General features: G+C 39.3%; 1 protein-coding gene across 2 annotated transcripts; it reads right to left on the bottom strand.

The window, feature by feature from the left end:
• Nucleotides 1–767: 767 nt before the first annotated feature.
• CLEC1A (C-type lectin domain family 1 member A) lies at nucleotides 768–20,462 on the bottom strand. Of its 2 annotated transcripts, XM_065941406.1 has the most exons (6): nucleotides 20,177–20,458; nucleotides 9,779–9,877; nucleotides 8,037–8,213; nucleotides 6,713–6,864; nucleotides 3,958–4,076; nucleotides 768–2,204 (listed from the first exon to the last, which is right to left on the bottom strand). In XM_065941406.1, the coding sequence occupies exons 1-6, from the start codon at nucleotides 20,289–20,291 to the stop codon at nucleotides 2,030–2,032; spliced, it is 837 nt and encodes a 278-aa protein (XP_065797478.1). In that variant the 5' UTR covers nucleotides 20,292–20,458; the 3' UTR covers nucleotides 768–2,029. The 2 variants fall into 2 exon arrangements, with proteins under 2 accessions (XP_065797478.1, XP_065797486.1); XM_065941414.1 differs by lacking the exon at nucleotides 9,779–9,877 and having other exon boundaries at nucleotides 20,177–20,462.
• Nucleotides 20,463–20,480: the final 18 nt, after the last annotated feature.

Here is a 20,480-nt window from a genome sequence, read left to right as displayed (position 1 = left end):
AGAAAACACTGTTCATTACCCACTAACCAAGCAGCTAGGCCCACTAAAGCAATGACATTTAGAGACATTTGTCATCCACGCTGAACCAGTCTGTAGTTGTGTAAGATGCCAGGGGTTTAAACCGAATATGTGCTAATTTTACTCAGTTCACAAAATCACCTGACTTTTTCATGAGGCAAGGCTTGAATAATACTTAATTGTTTAACTAAAAGCCTAATCCCTGTCTCTTGTTATATGCTTATTATATTAACCATGTTCATTAAACATCTGTACTTATCATAGAAAATATTTTTTAATATCCACAGGTCCCCAGTGTAGGGATCTCTGCAATTTGTTCACGAAAGAAAGGTGTTTTTTGCTTGCTTTCACTCACCCATTTTTTAAAATTAAATCCCTTCTCTGCTTTGCAACATATTTTTAATATCCCTTACATTATATATTACAATGTAGATTATGAAACTAATTTCACATGTACCTCATTTCATCTATCAGTAACACCCTGAGAAAACTGTAAATATGCCCACTTTATGCCTAATGAAATAAGCTTTGTGAAGTAAAGGGATTTGTTTGATAATAAATTACAATAAGGGGTTTTTAACTCTCATTTTATGGCCACAGATGTAGTTCTTTCTGCACGACACAATAGATTAATGCAAAATTTGTTCAACAGTGAAGAAATTTCCTAGCTAGCCAATGGAAAACTGAAGGGAAAATTCGTAAGGAAGAAATCTACAAGCAATGATTGATAAGTGGCACAGTATTAGGGGAATAAACACAACCATCTTCTCTTTATTGTGTATTTGCTAATTTTATGTCATTTCACCATGAGATAGATGTTTATGAAAAATAAAAGTGAAGCATCTCAACCTCCACTGTTGAAAAACAAAGAATGATAACAGATTATCCCTTCTACTGTTAAACCCCTAAAATTGACTTCTCTCTAAGCCAGTGAAGTCAGGGTGTCGTGCTGATGTCATTTGGAATTTCTGCTACATGTGTGCATACTGTTATTCTGAGCAGGGGACACCTGCACAAGAAGCCAGCTGTGTGTATCGATGTCACAGTGTCCCTTTCATTTGCCACGATCTGATTAGATAACTTACCCTATCACAATTCAGTTGACTCATCCTTAGCCATATGCTGAAGACATACGCATAACTAAGATTTAAAATACAGAATGTTAAAACTATCCTCCTGAAGACAGCATGCCTCTCCCAGACTTTGTAATTTCCTCAAATAATGAAATAATCAGTACTATTGCAAAAGCAACTATAAACTCTCAATAAGACACATATAACCACAACATTGACTGCTATCATATTTTGTGGGAGAGCACCCTGAAGTTGAGCTTTTCCCTAAATCACAAGTCCATTCTAAAATCGCCAACACTCTCCATTATTTATATTCATTATTATTAAATCTTCAGTACCTGGGAGAGTACACGACTTAGCGACTAAACCACAGCACCACCTGGAAGGCATTCAGTTCAGTTCAGTTCAGTCACTCAGTCATGTCTGATTCTTTGCGACCCCATGAATCGCAGCACACCAGGCCTCCCTGTCCATCACCAACTCCCGGAGTTTACTCAAACCCATGTCCATTGAGTTCGTGATGCCATCCAACCATCTCATCCTCTGTCGCCCCCTTCTCCTCCTGCCCTCAATCCCTCCCAGCATCAGGGCTTTTTCCAGTGAGTCAACTCTTCGCATGAGGTGGCCAAAGTACTGGAGTTTCAGCTTCAGCATCAGTCCTTCCAATGAACACCCAGGACTGATCTCCTTTAGGATGGACTGGTTGGATCTCCTTGCAGTCCAAGGGACTCTCAAGAGTCTTCTCCAACACCATAGTTCAAAGGCATCAATTTTTCGGTATTCAGCTTTCTTTATATAACAGGGACTAAATGAACAGAAACAGGAACTGGACCCACACTAGGCCAGGTGCATATAGAGTCTAGAGTTGTGTTCTGCAGAGCAGAAGCTTCCAGCTCTCTGAAGGGGGCCTGCAGTTGCGGTTGTAGCTGGAGAACCGTTCACCTCCACCTCCGGCTCAGAGGCTCATGGAGACTCTGCACCTTCACCATGGCTGCAGCTTTTTCACAGGCGCATCGTCTGAGCTCTCTGCAGTCCTTGGAAAAAGCCTTCCCATTGAGGATGGTCACACAGTCCCTGCTTCTCAGGTTGGTCAAATCTATCATAACCTCAAACCTCAAAAAAGAAAGAAAAAAGTTATTTTATCATAGTTTATTTCTAAAATAAGGAAAGTACATAGAGAGGGTCCTAAGCTAGAAGAGGTTAAAGAATAGACACCCAGAATGAGTTTACTGAAAAGATGGGGTCACCAGCCTCTTTCCTCTCAGCCCCTCAACTTCCACATACATTCCAGGGGCATCAGGTCACTCAAAAAAACAAGAACTATTTCTGACTAAAATTAAAATACATGTTGTCATCCAACGTATCATATGATTTTACTGCCATCCAAAAAATTATCTATCTTTTCTGTGACTCAGTTTATTTAACCGTAGAATAAAAAATAATCACATTGAATATGTACTCTCTCCTGGAAAAATAAATCTTATATAGGTATATTGGGGTTTCCCTGGCAGCTCTGATGGTAAGGAATCTGTATGCCATGCAGGAAACCCGGGTTCGATCCCTGGGTTGGGAAGACCCCCTGAAGAAGGGAATGGCAGCCCACTCCAGTATTCTTGCCTGGAGAATTCCACGGACAGTGGGGCCTGAGGGGCCACAGTCCATGGGGTTGCGAATAGTCAGACATGACTGAGCGACTAACACTTTTCGCTATAGTTATACAGAAAGGTGTCTGCTCAAACATGGCTTTAAATTGTTATATATTTTTAAATTAATTTTTACTGGAGTAAAGTTGCTTTACAACGTTGTGTTAGTTTCTACTGCACAGCAAAGTGAAATCAGCTACACATGCGTGCGTGCTAAGTCGCTTCAGTCACGTCCGACTCTCTGCAACTCCATGGACTGCAGCCTGCCGGGCTCTGCTGTCCATGGGGATTCTTCAGGCAAGAACACTGGAGTGGGTTGCCATGCCCTCCTCTAGGGGATCTTCCCAACCCAGGGATCGAACCCACATCTCTTACACTGCCTGCACTGGCAAGCATGTACTTTACCCACTGAGCCACCTGGGAAGACCAAATCAGCTATATGCATATCTATATCCTTTCTTTTTGGATTTCCTTCCCATTTAAGTCACCACAGAGCATTGAGTAGAGTTCCCTGTGCTATACAGTAGGTTTTCATTAGTTATCTATTTTATACATTAGTATCAGTAGTGTATATATGTCAATCCTAATCTCCCAATTCATCCCAAGTCACCCCTCCCGTTCCCCCTTGATATCCATATATTTGTTTTCTATGTCTGTTTCTCTATTTCTGCTTTGCAAATAAGATCATCTATACCATATTTTTAGATTGCACATATATGCATTAACATATGATATTTGTAATATATTTTGATGATATAGATATTACATTTACCAATCTCGAAGAATATACCATACTCATTCCTATCTAAATGCACATATAAGTAAAACTAATTTTTGATAATATAATTGTTTATATTGTAAATCCTCAGAGACTGTATTTTGAAAAATGTGCTCCCCATTTCATTGCACAGAAAACCAAGAGATCCAAGGTTTTACTTTATCTCTAGGTATTGACAAGTTGTAGAGTTGTGTGACCTTACATAGGTCACCATTACAACCTGGGCTTCAGTTTATTCATCTATAACAGAGCTTCCTCTCTCTCCCTCTCTTTCTTGCTCTCTCTGTGTCAATGAATCCCACTGGGCCTCTCTCACTGATTTATGAGCCATTCAGAGAGTAAGTACTATATTCTGTATATATCTTTGATGTCCTCCTACACAGTATCTTGTCATTCAAGCAAAATCTATTAAATGCCTTTCCCACGAAATGTGCTAAAGGCTTACAGTTTGGAGGAGTAAGGGGTTCCGTCCATCCACAGCCAGGCCTTGCCGCTGCCGTTTCGGGATAGCCCTGTCCAATAAGAGTAGAAAAACTCAGAGTAGCTCTGAGGCATGGCAAACTCCTGTGAAAGGCACACAAGAAAACCTTTAGCTTTAGAGATGTTGTAATATATACATGGAGATGTGTATATATTGGCTGGCTTGCACTTTGAATACAAGAACAACACATGAGTCCTGCCTGCGTAACTAATAAGACATTTACAAAAAACAGTGTTCATCCTGAAGTCAGCGAATTTGCCCAAGTTAAAGAATTATTTTGTCTTAGTAAGCATGGACTGAATACTGATGTGCTGAAGCCAAGAATCACATCAGCCAAGATTTAGAAATGATCCACTGTTTTCAAGTCACAGGATTAAATAGGATTGATATGAAAAAATGCAGGAGACAGATTTGGAGACATCTGGGAAATGGAAGAATCTGGAGGGAAAAGTGCAGGAATGTGAAGTAATCTTCGCAAATATATGTGACGGGGACTGACCAGGAAGGAGAAAAGAATGATGCAAAAAGAAATAGGTAAACGAGGAATTTGTAAGGATGATTTATGTCTCAGATGAAGAAGAAAAATGTTTCATATATTTGTATATACATTTTTGTGTATTTACATATATAGAATTCCTTTTCTACTGTCCATATTGAAAAATGTTTGATTATTTCCCTCTATCTATTCTCATTCTTTAACATGGAGCTTATCTAAATCTATTATAATTATACATTTTTATGTCTTTCTTTTCCACAATACTATGAATTCTTTAAGGACATACACTTCATTTTACTTATTTTCACATTCTTAACCTCTCAGATAATTAATGGCACATAATGGTTCAATAAAAGATTATCAGAAATATAAATGAAGTTATTGCTAAGCAACAGTCATAGAATAGGCATATCAAAGGAACTGTAGTTGAAAATATTATCACCAAATAAATCGTGACCCCTTTATGTTAAAATTTCTATAAATAAATCATATGAAAGTGATTTAAATATATATAAATATACAAATTACATGAGAGAAAATTACTATATAACTTTCATAATAATATTTCCAACCACTGAATATAGTGTTCTTCAGTGGTATAACTGAATCCTTAGTATATGCTGGAGGTGGAGGAAACGAAGAGAATAAGAAAAATTAACAGCGTTTATGCCAGCTTACACTGGTTTGGTCAAATAAATTGCCTCATTTTCTGCCTAAACTAAGCCATCAAGAAAGGATGAAAAAGATTATTTTAATAGATGAGAGAGACTGCAGAGTTTCATTCATCACAGATTTCAGGAAATGGAAAGGAATTAAGATGCAACTAGAAAGACATTCTTCCCCAATGGCTCAGAGGGTAAAGAATCCGCCTGCAATGCAGGAGGATACCTGGGTTCAATCCCTAGGTCGGGTAGATCCCCTGGAGAAGGACATGGCAACCCACTCCAGTCTTCTTGCCTAGAAAATCCCATGGACAGAGGAACCTGGTGGGCTACAGTCCTTGGGAGTGCAAAGAGTTGTAATTGACTGAGCATGATGCACAAAGACAAGTTTACAGAAAGATGTTAAGAGTTTACAGACTTAGTTGAGTATTAATTTTAATTAAATAACTCTGTTGATAAACTACTCTGTGCCATGATCCCTGTTGAAACAACGATAGATAAATAATGGTCATACTGCTTGAGGAATTTAATTCAAAGTCAATAACAAATGTAAGAGAAATGGGAACAACCACAGCATTTTAATAGTGAACTTGATTTGTATGTACCTATCAATAAATGCCAATTTTATTTTCATATATTCTTTGACCACTCTATGTTAGGATATAAACCCCCAGAAGGCAAGATATTTATTTGCAGATTATGGAAATGATTTAATTACATGGTTTTCAATCAAAAGTTTTGTCACTTTCACAGAAAGACAGGAAGTGCTATCTTCATTCCTCTGGTATGGCACCAATATTGCTCCCTTCTTGCTGCTAAGTCACTTCAGTAATATCTGACTCTGCGACCCCATAGACGTCAGCCCGCCAGGCTCCCCCATCCCTGGGATTCTCCAGGGAAGAACACTGGAGTGGGTTGCCATTTCTTTCTCCAATGCGTGAAAGTGAAAAGTGAAAATGAAGTTACTCAGTTGTGTCTGACTCTTAGCAACTCTATGGACCGCAGCCTACCAGGCTCCTCCATCCATGGAATTTTCCAGGCAAGAGCACTGGAGTGGGGTGCCATTGCCTCTTACATAAACCAAAAGAGGTTAAGAAATTGAGACATTCTTTATTTGAGTCCTGACTGATGGTGAGTTTGAAGGACTTTTTTTCATGTTTCTAAGGGGTGGATATTTGTGGAGATCGTTCCACAAATGATAACCACAGAGGATCACTCAAAGCAATAAAAATAAGATTAAGCCTTGATTACAATAAATGAGAGAATCTGTGGACCTTGATTGCTTAGAATCTTTTTATTAAATTAATTTTTATTGGAGTATAGTTGATTTACAATATTGCATTAGTTTCAGGCGTACAGCAAAGTGAATCAGTTATACATATATCCACTTTTTTCTTTTTTTAGATTCTTTTCCCATATAGGTCATTACAGAGTACTGAATAGAGTTTCCTGTGCTATAGAGGGATTTTTTTATATAAGAGTGTGTATATGTTATTTATTTTATCTCCCAGTACCTCTTTCTGAGAATACTTCAAACACTCACCAAGCCTCAGGACCTTACCAGCGCTTCCTGTGTGTTTATCTTCAGCATAGTCGAGTTCTCAGCAATGCAGAAATATTCACAGCCCTGCCAACTCTTACTTTCTTTATAGAATTGGTAGCATTTGTCCCCATGCCATTTCCATTTTTCTGGGCAAGGGCTACATCTGTGTTCTTAAAAAGAAACCAAATTGAGTGAGTTACTTTCTGCCCTGTCTTCCTTCTCTTAAAATCACATAATATCTGATGACCCAAGAAGCAATTGATTCTTTCTCTCTCTTAGATATTTAATTGCCCAGGCAATGATAATTGCAAATGTTTACTGAATACCCACTGTACACCAAGAATTATAGTTGGGTTTACAGTAGGAACAAAAACAATATAGTGGGAATTAGAACAGACATGATCTGCTTTCATGGGCAATGGACTCTAGTTATAAATGGTTAGAACTTCAAATTTCTTGCCCTGTGTAATTCAGCATAAAGAAAGTATATTCAATTCATAAAGAAACTTTTCATCTGTTCAGAAACTCAATATGCATTGGATTTGAGAAACCATTGAAGTTTCTATCATTTTCTTCCTCAATATCCTCTTATACAGTAGTACAAGGATTTGTTAATGAAATATATAGCAATTGGATATGGATTATTTTCTCACTCAAATATAAGTAAGTAAAATTTTAGAAAAAGACCACATAAATACTAAGCCAAGCATGAATTAAACCAGCAAATCTCCATGGGTCAGAAGTTAAGATGGACATCAAAGTCAGAGAAGTTAAGTGCACAGACCAAGGGTGAGATGAACTGAGTCGGTAGTGACTCAGAGCCATGGTCTAACACTTATGTGGGCACATGGTCCTAGGCCTTTAAGAGTTGGGTGCCTGAAACTAAGTCCCTTGTGGGTATGCAGTGAGATGAAAATCCCACCATTCCACAAAAATATCTTTACTTTAAAAGCAATCCAGTGTCAAAATGTTGACATCTTAAAATCTAAGGTCAACACGCAAATGGTTATTATATTCTTGTTTGTATTTTTCTATTTGAAATATTTCATAAGGTAACCCTGTATTTTATTTACTTGTAGTGTTATTTTGGTTATTCAAAGTTAACTGTACTTATTATTTAAAAATGTCTGAACTTGATGAATCCCATCCTATACTGTAACACAGATACAGTTGAACTACATGATCTTGATAACTAGGGATGACCTGGCTGTTCAAATCCTTTATTAAGTTTGCCAGATGACTTGCTGAATAATACACGCTTCCCAGGTACACTGAAGGGAGAATCAGCTCTGTATGGATAGATGTGCTGAGAACAGAGAGAAGCTCAGTGATCAGGACTCACCTCCAGTTTTGTTATAGAGCTCACGACAGAGTTTCTCAGCCACGTGATGCAGAGTTTCTGCAAGTTTCCTGTTTTGGGTTCGAAGAGATTGCAGCTGTCGGGAGAGATTCCCCAATCTTTCCTCCTTTTGCAAAATGCTGTCTTGCTGAGTATTGGAGAGCTGGTAGAACTGAAAAACTAAACCAAATTACCAAGTGAGGCGGGACAGCTTATTTCTTCACTTTTATTTCTATTGTCTACACCTGGGGAAATCAAAACAGTACATTGTTTGAGATCCCAGGCTCTGAGATCTCATATTGCCTACATTCAGGTTTGGACTCTATAATAAATTGCATTGCCCTGGGCAAATGAATTTCTCTATTTCCTTATCTGAAAATGTAGAGTTATAATAACTGTTCCCAGCTTCAGGGATAAATTCCTTAAACATATTTACTGTTCAATAAATCTTTCTGTGTATACTGTCAAACCATTACTCAACCTAAAAGTACAAATAATTTATCTAGTAATCATTATATTGAGCATTGACAATGTACCATATGTTTTTATCACATTCATAGTAATATTATCATTTTTATATTTTATAACTTTGTAAACTGGGCTCAGTGAGAACAAGTAATTTTCTCAATATGACTAGGCTAGAAAATTTCAACTTAGCTTTAAATTTCAAGTTTCTAAATCTAAGTAGAAACATCCTTCATGAATCATGAGAGTCGCTTTATATCACTGAAAAGAATATTGTTTGCAAAACAACAGTTGTATCAAAATTGGGGAGCCAGGGTAGAAACATTAAAATTAACATTAACTTTAAAATTAACATAAAATTGACATTAAAATCTGCTTTTATTGTTAACCACTTTCTTCAACTGTTCAGGACATATTGTTGTAGGGTCCCATCTGTTGAAATAAATTTATCCCCTTTCTTTGTTGAGTTTTAAACTTTATTCTTACTAGTTTGAAAATTAAAGACTTTTATACATGAATTCTTCTTTATTTGATTTCCACAAGTCTCTGCAAAATGATTCTATAACTTTTTGGACTTCTTCATTACAATAGTGTGTGTGTGTGTGTGTGTGTGTGTTAGTCAGTTGCGTCTGACTCTTTGCAACTCCATGGACTATAGCCCACCAGGCTCCTCTGTCCATGGAATTTTCCAGGAAAGAATACTGAAGTATTCTAGGCAATAGGTTGCCATTCCCTTCTCCAGAGGATCTTCCCGATCCAGGGATCAAATCCAGGTCTCTGGCATTGCAGGCAGATTTTTTACCATCTGAGCCACCAGGGAAGTCCCCCCTTTTTAAAATAATATTTAATATTAAATATTATAGTGATTAAAGACTTGGTCTATTCTCTGTACCTTGAGGAGGTTGGATATAAATTAAATCTTTCCCTCTGCATGGCCCACCGAGCCATAAATGCCAGAAACAAAAATCACTGCAGCTGTAGTCTTTTGTGGAATGGAAAAGGGCTGATGTGTACATTCATTAAAAATTGCTGATGTTAAATATCGATAAATGAACAGACAAAAACCTTCTTATCGCACAGAGAATGTAAACGTTTAGCTGGAACGTGATTGTCGTATTTTAATGCTTCTTCCACTGGACTCATCATTTACAGGGTTTCATCCGAATAAGGACTTACTCACAGGCTCCAGAATCAAAATTAAAAAAAAAAATGATAAATATTTCTTATCCTAGACAAACCTTGAAACCAGGATCCTCCCCCAAGTCAGAGTGCGGACTTACACACAAGCCCCAGCGCGGCCAGGCCAATCAGCAGCCCCAGACAGAGAGTCAGCAGGATCAGGGCCGCTGGGCGCCAAGCCGAAGAGGGACGCCGGCGCTCTGCAGGGAACGGAAGCAAAGACAGGGTTTCACTTTTTCTTCCTTTTGCATCTACATCAGTAGCAAGGGAGCAAGAGGACTTGGTTCTGACAGGTTTCAGGGTCTAGATACCATTCCCTCGGTCCTCGGAAATAGTAACAGGGCTCCAAGCCAGGCCTGACCTATTCTCTGCTAGATTCTTTCACAAGCCCCGCCCACTTCTACCTTCCTCCTCCACTCAGTCCTATTTTGCATTGAATCAATCTATGCATTACTGTTAACCTTCTTTTTGTCAGAATTAAAGTCGCAAAAGACAATCACGAAAATGCCTTAACAAAGAACAATTTTTCACATCATCAGAGAAGAAGTGTTGTTACTTTTTGCAAAAGACTCCCTTTCCCAGTTCGAATTATTCCCAGTTCGAATAAGCAAATTGCCTATCAGTAATGAGGCACTATTGGTAAAGAATCCTCCTGCCAACGCAAGAAAAGCGAGTCTGATCGCTGGGTTAGGAAGATTCCCTGGAGGAGGAAATGGCACCCTACTCCAGTCTTCTTGCTTGGAAAATGCCATGGGCTGAGAAGCCTGATGAGCTAGTCTTTGGGGCAGCAAAGAGTCAGACACAACTGAGCTACCCACGATAAGAAGTTATTGTTTTACTGTTTCTTTTTGGAATTTCTTTGTTGAAAGTCCTTCTTATTTTGCTTGTTCATTCATTTGAATTAATAGCTCCAAAAATAGATGATAAATGCAACATGATCATCAGTTTTTCAATGATGGATTTAAGTAATCTCCACCTTGTACCCATTAAGGAATGGGGGGGAAAAAAAAACTCTAGCCAGCATCTTTCCCTTGCCCACATCCCACAAGCTTGCCTTCTCGTGATTGCATAGGTTCTGCTGAGTCAGGGATAAGCTCATAACCTTGTGAGGTCAGCTATCATTCTGAATAACTAGCAATATCTGACTAGGAAGACCCACAGTCAGATGCAAATATCCTCTTGCATTGTGATAAAAATTAAAGGGCAAACTCTCAAACCCTGGTCTCTTTGTGACCTGTCAGTTTCACTTCATTGGGAATTCAATTTAGGTTCAAAGCAGAAAGATTAAAAACATATACATTCATTTCCTCTTTAGCAAAGTCCTCTGCATGATAAATTTCAGATACAGAGATCTGTACTATGCATTATTTCCAAGTGGGTAATGATAATTATTAATAGCAAAGACAGTATAGAAGTAGAAAATGTGATCAATATCCTCTGAGACTTATCACCAAACAGGGAAAATAAAAATCAGGATCCAGACATTGATATATTTTAAAATGTGAATCTTATTTTAATTTTATAATCATATCTTTTCACAAAAACTTTCAATGGTGTGCATTATTTTTAGGATAAAATCCATTATCACTTTTCCTAAAGATAGATGGCTCTTTTTAAAAAGTGGGCATTTTATTATTGTACTTCTCAACTTAAAAACTGCCAATAGGGGGAATTCCCTGGTGGTCCAGTGGTTAAGAATCTGTCTGCCAATGCAGAGGACACGGGTTTGATCCCTGGTCCAGGAAGAGCCCACGTAAGTGGGGCAACTAAGCCTGAGAGTGTGGCAACTACTGAAGCCTGGCATGCCCTAGAGAGCCTGTGCTCTGCAACAAGAGAGGCCACCACAGTGAAAAGCCCATGCACCACAAGTCAAGAGTAGCTCCTGTTCACTTCAATCAGAGAAAGCCAACACCCACCCAGCAATGAAGACCCAGCACCAGTCAAAATAAATAAAAAATTAAAAAAAAAACACCTGCCAATAGCTTTATTGCACTTATAATAAAATTCTACAAGCATCTTTTTCATCTGGAGACTATCTAGGTCTCTCATCCATTTCTGAACTATCCTCCTCTCACTCAAACAGTCTAGTCACAGTGACCTTCTGTTTATCCTTGATCCAAACCACTGTGTCCCTGCCTTAGTACCTTTGTATTAGCTCTGTTTATGCTCCTGCATTAGTCAATCCTCAGGTGGGTTACTGGTAGCCTACTTGCAATCCAGCTTCCCATTTAAATGGTGCATCCTTCTAAGATGTCATTGGGAGTTCATCTCTAGCATATCATCACATTATGTATTATGTCAAAAAAAAAAAAAGATTACTAAGTGCTATTCCGTGGCCTTTCTTTTCTTTTGTCTATTTCCTCTGCTTGAATGTCCATTGCATTAAAACAGTGTTCTTGTCAGGACTTCCCTGGTGGTCCAATGGTTAAGAATCCATCTTGCAGTACAGGGCACACAGGTTTGATCTCTGGTCAGGGAACTAGGATCCCACACGCTACATGATGCCTGGGTGCCACAACTAATACTTGAAGCATCCAAATAAATAAGATAATACAAATGATAAAAACAATGATCTTTTCTATCTTGTTCACCAGTGTATTTCCAGCACTGAAAATAGTGCCTGGCCACATAAGGGCTGAATACATATTTGAGGGCTTCCCTCACAGCTCAGTCCATAAAGAATCTACCTGCAATGCAGGAGATCCAGGTTCGATCCCTTGGTCAGGAAGATCCCCTGGAGAAGGAAATGGCAACCCACTCCAGTATTCTTACCTGGAGAATCCCATGGATAAAGGAGCCTAGCAGGCTACAGTCCCTGGGGTTGTAAGAGTCAAGACACGACTTAGCGACGAAACCACCACCACCACATATTTGAAGGAGCAAATGCATGAAGGATGAAATTATGAAAAACTAATATTACCTAAACTATGTAATTTTTACAGAGGCACAGAGCATTGTCTATCATTAAGCTTTACAAGTTGATATTTTATTTTTTTAATCTATTGACTTTTCAGCAATATTTCTGTCAGCAGAGGGCAGACTCAGCTAAATTCATCTCCTGGCCAGACTGGTTTCTAGACACTGACTTAAGTGACATTCTGAAGCATAAGCAGATATAGCAGAGATTTGCTTTCTCCTCTGTTTCCTTCAAGCGGCCGGTCTATCTGGTTTGGTCTAATTTTTTCTGGAAATTGCTAGTTACTCATGACAGCATCCTTAAGGATACCTCAAATCAGCAGAACATGAAAGAGACTGAAGACAGCTTGAGCTAAACATTCTCCTGCAAACCCTATGTCTCTTTAAAGTTCTATATAGCCTATATAGCTCAAGAAAATTAACTAGATGGATATTTCTAGATTCCAAAGGTAAGTATATATGTAGACCCACCACTATGGTAGCTTTATTTTTCTCTCTTATCTATTCAGTTTAGTCATGTCCGACTCTTTATGACCCCATGGACTGCAGCACGCCAGGCTTTCCTACCATCAAAAATACTATATATCCTACTTACTTGGGGTAGCGAGGAGGAACTGTGGGAGAAGAACTGACCCAGCACTAGGAAACCAGGCTTCCATGATGGAGAGATTACAGTATTGAAAGTTTTACTTATTTCTTTTCTTTGAAGTTATTTTTCCCTCTAGGTACTTTTCTTTTCTAACTGAATTTAATTTTCCCGAGTTTTGTTCCAAGTGCCCTGATCATAATGAAGTCTCTCTCTCTGAGGACCACTCCCACACTAAAATAAGAAAAATAAGCTGCCTGGAGGTGCTTCAGTTTGGCTTGGCTTTATTGGCTTTATTTCTTGGAAGACAACTCCGATGCTGTCTCCTGAGGCATGTTTAGAAAAAGGTGTGGTCAGGCCAAGGAATGATACCAAACATCCCTAGGAATAATAAAATATATATAGAAAAAAACACCTCTTTCCTGTAACCTATAATATGCTATAAAAGGCTGTAGTGCTAAGGTCACGTTTTGAATAAAAATCCCTTTGTAGTTATAAGAAATTTTATGGATGAAAGCAGTTGCCTTACTTGAACAACTGCCCTTCATCAGCCATCAAGGAAGAGTTTGTACACCTCCTCTCCCAGGGCCTCCAAGAAATAAAATAACGTTGCTGAATGTAGACTTTTTAAATGCTTCTGAAATAAGAAGGGTCCTAAAAGCTTGAAAAGACACAAATAATTGAAATAATTTGCATAAAGTCACATTGTAAACTGGGCTTCCCAGGTGGCTCAGTGGTAAAGAACCCGCCTGACAATGCATGAGATGCCCGTTCGATCCCTGGGTTTGGAAGATCCCCTGGAGAAGGAAATGTGAATCCATTCCAGTATTCTTGCCTGGAAAATGCCATGGACAGAGGAGCTTGATGGGCTACAGTCCATGGGGTCACAAAAGTCAGACATGACTTAAACATTAAACAACAATTTATATGTCCAATCGAGTTTCGTTTCTGAAATGTATTTCAAAGATAATATTACTATTAATGACATTGCTAACATTTCTTGAGTTACTGAGATAAATACTGTATACAAATTAATATGATCCATCCTTACAACTACATTGTGAGGTAGATACTGTTATCATCTCAGTGTTACAGATAGGCAGCTGAGTCCAAGTTAGTAAGCCAATTAATTAGTTAGAGGCTAGTAAGGCAAGGGGCTTCTCTGGTGGCTGAGAGGTTATTGAAGTGTCTGCCTGCAATGCGGGAGACCTGGGTTTGATCCCTGGGTCGGGAAGATCCCCTGGAGAAGGAACTGGCAACCCACTTCAGTATTCTTGCCTGGAGAATCCCATGGACGGAGAAGCCTGGTGGGCTACAGTCCACGGGGTCGCAAAGAGTCGAACACGACTGGGTGACTTCACTTTCTTTCACTTTCAAGGCAAGAATACACAGCTACTGATAATAGTACTTATTGAGTGTGTTATATATATTTTAGTGTTTCATTTGAATCTTCCGATAATTATTCAAGAGGGCGCTACTTTAAACTTTTATTTGGATAAGAAAATTGCAGTGCCCAAGAGCTGCTTAATTTTCTTACGGTTGCACAGCTAGTAAATGATGGAGCCAGATATGCTATCCAAGCATTCATTCTAGAGCTGAATGATTTTAAAAGTGATTTTATTTTGTTATTTATTTATTGGCCAAGCAGCATGTACGATCCTAGTTCCCTGACCAGGGGTTGAACTTGTGTCCCCTAGAACTGGAAACACAGAGTCCTAACCACTGGATCACCAGGGAAGTCCCGGAGCTGAATATTTTAAATCATTTCCCAATCCTCCCAACAAACCCCACATTAATATTTCCCTTTATAAGGGAGTTCCATATGGAATTACAGAAACCCTAGCATTTCACCACTTGCAACTTTTCACGTCTGTGTTGTGAATATCTTAATAAGAGTCACCTTAAATTCATATATTCTCTACTCTACCACCAAGGTGAGCTTACTAAATTTAAGTCTCCCTTGAAGTTAAAATGTTCCTCGGCTATAAAAGGTCCTGCATAGAAGCATCCTTCAGCCTCAGTTGTCCCAACACACTGCCCCCCATTACTCCCTCCCTTTGAGGACCACACATTCTTCAGACCAACAGTCTACCTTGCCATCCTGTTTGACTCTGCTGATGATTCCCAAAATTGTCTGGATCTAAATTCCAATCTGACATCTAAGCCTGATCTCTTCCCTCTGTAGTTTTGTCTTCCTTCTTTTTCCCATGAATATCCTGCACCGAGCTAGCTCTTATCTCTGTGCTTGTCTTTCCACATGTGGTCGTCACTCTGGAAAGGCCACCCAGGGCCAGAGTTGCTCTTCCTGGAAAATCTGAACTTAGACTTACAGACTAGATCAAATGTCACCTCGTTCAAAGATACCCACATGTGTAAACACTGTCAGTAACTTATTCATTCCTCTTTGCTTATGTGACTTCCTACATATGTTCAGTAGCAGTACATGACATGCTCTTCTAATTAGCAATTGAGATCATTCCTTCCACTTCTCCAAGCACCTAAAAATAGAGTCTCCCCAGTGCCTACCATAATGTTTGACTTTTAGTAGGCATGAATTAAAGATGTTTGAAACAATTAGAAGTGGTTTATGCCATGACTCTTTTTCTACACAGTTTTTTCTTTTATTTATGTTATCATGGGATAACATATGGGATCTTTTATTTATGTTATCATGGAGTTCTTTGCTTTTTTGGGGGGGAGGGAAGCTGCAGAGCATATGGGATCTTAGTTTCCCAACCAGGGATGGAACTCAAGCACCCTGCATTGGAAGAGCGGAGTCTTAACCACTGGAATGCCAGAGAGGTTCCTATGCCATGTCTCTTGAATGAAAGGTTTGTGCTGTGCTTGAGGAAATGAAGCTAAAAATCTTGGAAAAATTTAAAAAACATTATAATTAATATGAGTAAGGGAAAAGTGGAACCTGAATTTAATAAAGGTTCTCTTCTTACTATTATTTTCCCCTTAAACACAGATACGTTTTCACATTTTTTGATAAGATTATATTTAGTCTGGAAATCTGACCCATAGTTATTTAATTCTCTCTTTCTGGTACATTATTACTGGGAAGTGCTGTAGTTGCACCTCTTTCCAATCTGTGGTTGAGTTAGAATCTCCTACACTGTAAAAAATAATTTTAGAAAGCACTCATACAACCCCACAACACATTAGCCCTAACATTTTACCTTTTCTATTTACAGTCAGGCTCCTCAAAACAGAAGACAGAAAGGGGGAATAAAAAGGAATGAAGAGAAAATTACTTAAATTGTGTATTTTCTTTCTTAACTACCAGTTCTTTTCAAACCCCTGCTATGAAAAATGACCAATAATCCATTTTGCTTCCTATTTCTAATAAATTTGTTTTTAACCTTCCTCTTGCTTGAACTCTCTGCCCTAATGTTTATTATTTTTTAAAATTTGCTATTTATTACCATTGGCTTGTCCATTTCTCTCACAGTTAGTGTCTCTTGGCCTCGTAGAAGCCTCTCTCTCCTGCTCCACATCCATTACTGTCTATCACTCATTGTTAGTGGGTCCTACTGGGTCTCTTTCTCAGCCTACCCTTCAACTATATTCCCCAAGATTCTCTCCTTGGCACTCTTCTGTGTTTTGTCTTACTTTGTTTTCATTTTACATTCCTCATTGATCTCAGAAAGTTTAATCCCTGCCTAAAAGCCATCAATTCTCACGTGTGTTGGGTTGGCCAAAATGTTGGAGTTCTTCTGTAATATCTTATGGAAGAACTCAAATGAACTTTTTGGCCAAGCCTATGGGCTTCCCTTGTGGCTCAGTTGGGAAAGAATCCAAGATCCCCTGGAGAGGGGAAAGGCTACCCACTCCAGTGTTCTGGCCTGGAGAATTCCATGGACTGTATAGTCCATGGGGTCACAAAGAGTCAGATACCACTGAGCGACTTTCACTTCACTTCATACATGTAGCTCAGAATCCTTACCTCAGACCCACATGCCATACATACAAGTGCCTATAGGCAACTCCAACTGCTTGTGCCTTCTCTTACAAGCATGTCACACTCACACTGAATCCATCATCTTTCCTAGTCCTTCTGTAGCTTTCTTAGTTAATGGGAGCACCATCTACATAATGTCAGATGGAACCCAGTCAGCCCATGTTCTCCTCTTCCTTGCCTTCCCCCTGTGTAACCGGTCACCAATACTTTAAACACTCACTTCTCAATATCTTTCATATCTAATTCCTCCTCCTCATTCCCACACTACTTTAGCTCAGGTTCTTCTCACCTCACCTTACTTTAGACTAAAGTAAAAGCTGGATATTAGCTCATCCAGCTTCATATTCCTTCGAAACATCCCCCTCCAACTCTACCCCTTAACCATAATATATTTCATTCTCTGTAATACACAGTTTCATAAGACTGCCATGGCTTTCCTCTTATGTGTCTGGCTGCCTGTAGTAACCCCTGCCCCTGCCCCTTAAACCCTCCCATTTCTGTTCCCATATCACGAGAAATTTCTTAAAGTCCATTCAATGGTCACTCCCTCTTTCAAATCTTTCCTGATCTCCACCCTTACCAGACAGAAATGACCAATTCCTCTAGGAGAGCATGCCCCATCACAGCACTGCATCACACTTGCTGTTCACTTCACAACTTTCTTATTCTTTAAATTTCCTCATAAGCAGGGATCATATCATATTTGAAATTATATCCTCAGTACTTTGCAACATGCTTGGCTTGACACGGACCTCAAGCATAAGTTTAGGGAAAGGAGGTCTGAGAGTGTTGTCTTTCACTTTTATTTTGTATCCTTTGAATTATTTGGCATGTTTTAAACACAAATGTAAATTTTATATCAAAAATTGAAAACTAGAAAATAAGTTAATATGTATACTTAATTTTATTCATTCTAAAGAAAATATTAAATTTTCCCAGGCATAATTGTGTCACAATCTTAAATTGAATCTGAATCTTCTGCATTTCTGAAAAACTCCCAGAGTAGTTGTTACTGTTATTTTTAGCAGCAAAATGATATCAGATCTGTTTTTCTAGTAAATAATGAGGCTTCTATTGTGACATTCCTCTAAATACTTGCATTATCATGAGATGGAAACAAAATATCAGACATGTAGGGTAAGACAACTATTATCAGATGTTTGCCTGCAAGACACTTTGACCTCCACTCCTCCTGCTTCAATTGCCATTCTTACAAAAAGGCTGCCAGATGTTTCAGTTGGGTGTTTTATCCTGCTCCACCCCTCTCTCCACCCTCTAACCTCAGCAGAACTTACTGGTACACCCTGTCCCTGATTATGCTGATCACTAAGCCTTGTGCAAGTTCCCAGCTCTAGTCAAAGGTGAAAATGAAGCTGTATACAAGCGACTTGAAACCACAGTCTTGAGAGCTGATTCTTCACAGGATTTGTTGGAGGAACATACCATATCCTATTACGCATATCCGGTGGCTACAGAAATTGACATCCCAAAGTTATCAGTTTGTTTCATATCAAGGAGGCTGGAAATTTCCAGGATCTAGTACCAGAAACTAGATACTTTAGTATAAATAAATCAATGAATAAAATCTAAAAAGCTGCCACAAGAATCCCAGGTGGCACAGTGGTAAAGAATCCACCTACCAAGGCAGGAGACATGGGTTCAAACCCTGGGTCAGGAAGATCCCCTGGAGAAGGAAATGGCAAACCAGTCCAGTATTCTTGCCTGGAAAATCCCATGGACAGAGGAGCCTGGCAGGCTAGAGTCCAAGGGGTTGCAAAGGAGTCAGATATGACTGAGTGGCTAAATAACACCTTGCGGTATTAGAACCTAATCCTATCTCTACTACAGTTTGAGATCTTTTTACCAGAACTCAGGTCACATTTCTGCCTTGGATTGTCTGAGTTTTCTAGGAAATAGAATCCTTCTTCTCCGGACTGAGAAAAACATATATGTATAAATGTGTGCGTGCTAAGTCGCTTTAGTTGTGTCTGACTTTGTGTGACTGCATGGGCTGTAGCCTGCTAGGCTCCTCTGTCCATAGGCATCTCCAGGCAAGAGTACTGGAGTGGATTGCCATTTCCTTCTCCAAGTGATCTTCCTGACCCAGGGGATCGAACCCACATCTTATGTCTCCTGCATTGGTAGGCAGGTTTTTTACCACTAGCGCCACTTGGGAAGCCCATATGTATATATAGTTACATATAAATGCAAATATAAATATATATATGTATATATATATATATATACATTATGTGAAAAAGTGAATTATCAGAAATAGCATAAGATATGACTAAAATTACTTTCACAATTTAATCCAATCATTTCAATAATATTCTAGGAGTCAAGAGAACAAAAGGGGATGAGATGGGATATAATTGCAACTTCGGTCATTATTTATATCACCAAATCATGGAATTTCAGAGGTGAGGGGATATTAGAAAGCATTTGTTTTGATCCCCTCTCATTTCACAGATAATAAAACCAAACCCGTGATGTTGGTGTGACTCTCCCTGGGCCTCACAACTTCAAGAAGCAGAGTTATTACAACAAATTATCAGGGTTAGCGTACCTGCTTGGAAACGCCTCTCTAAAGCCATGAGTTCAAAACTAGCAGAAAGATAGCCTTTATCAATCTAAATTCAGATCAGATCACAGATGGCAACTAAAACAGCATCGAATCTGACCTTCACTGGGAACACAGGAAGGAGAAAAGACATTGCTCTAACTGTCCATTCAATCTCACATTTCCCTGTGTGCTACACAAAATGGTAAAAGCAACACACTCAAGTGCAAACCACTCTGCCAGAGACAGACTCTTAGAAAAACCTCTGTGCATATACTGAGTTTCATTTTTTCATGTGTTCATATATGTGGCATACAAGTTGTAGTTAAGTGCACAGATATGCACCATTGTAAATCACAGAAACATTTTCTCTTTTTCCTCCACTTCGTACCCTCCTAGGCTAGGAAGCTGGTACCCTGGCTCATCTCGTGCATTTCTCAAGGGTCTGACCAACGTGGACGACGGGTTACCTGTATGGCCAAGCCCTGGCCGCTGGGATGTAGCGGAGGCTTGAGAATGCAGGCTCATCGTGGTGTCTCCATCAGCGTCCAGCATGTCCCGCGTGCTGCTGTACTTGGTCGGCATCTGGATTCCTGCCCGGGTGACCGTGGGCTGCGGCTGGATTTCCCCAAGTGAGACGGTTCAGAGGCCGAGGCACTGAAAGGCATGCCTGGGGTTCTCCTCCGGGAGCGAATAGTAGGGAAGCCTCCGACTCCAGTTCCTGCCGCCAGAGGCCCGGCCCCTGTCCGGTGAACTTGAACTCTGATTGCCAAA

The sequence above is a fragment of the Muntiacus reevesi genome, chromosome 1 (genome assembly GCF_963930625.1).
Source record: "Muntiacus reevesi chromosome 1, mMunRee1.1, whole genome shotgun sequence".
Taxonomy (NCBI): domain Eukaryota; kingdom Metazoa; phylum Chordata; class Mammalia; order Artiodactyla; family Cervidae; genus Muntiacus; species Muntiacus reevesi.
This window is presented reverse-complemented; position numbering and strand designations above follow the sequence as displayed.

Excerpts from the sequence above, each read along its gene's own strand:
- CLEC1A (XM_065941406.1), bottom strand. The coding sequence starts at position 20,291 with ATGCCGACCAAGTACAGCAGCACGCGGGACATGCTGGACGCTGATGGA. Across the intron at positions 9,878-20,176 it reads GCCAGGGCTTGGCCATACAG|AGCGCCGGCGTCCCTCTTCG; the intron begins GTAACCCGTCGT and ends CGTTCCCTGCAG. Across the intron at positions 6,865-8,036 it reads GCTCTATAACAAAACTGGAG|AACACAGATGTAGCCCTTGC; the intron begins GTGAGTCCTGAT and ends TTTCTTTTTAAG.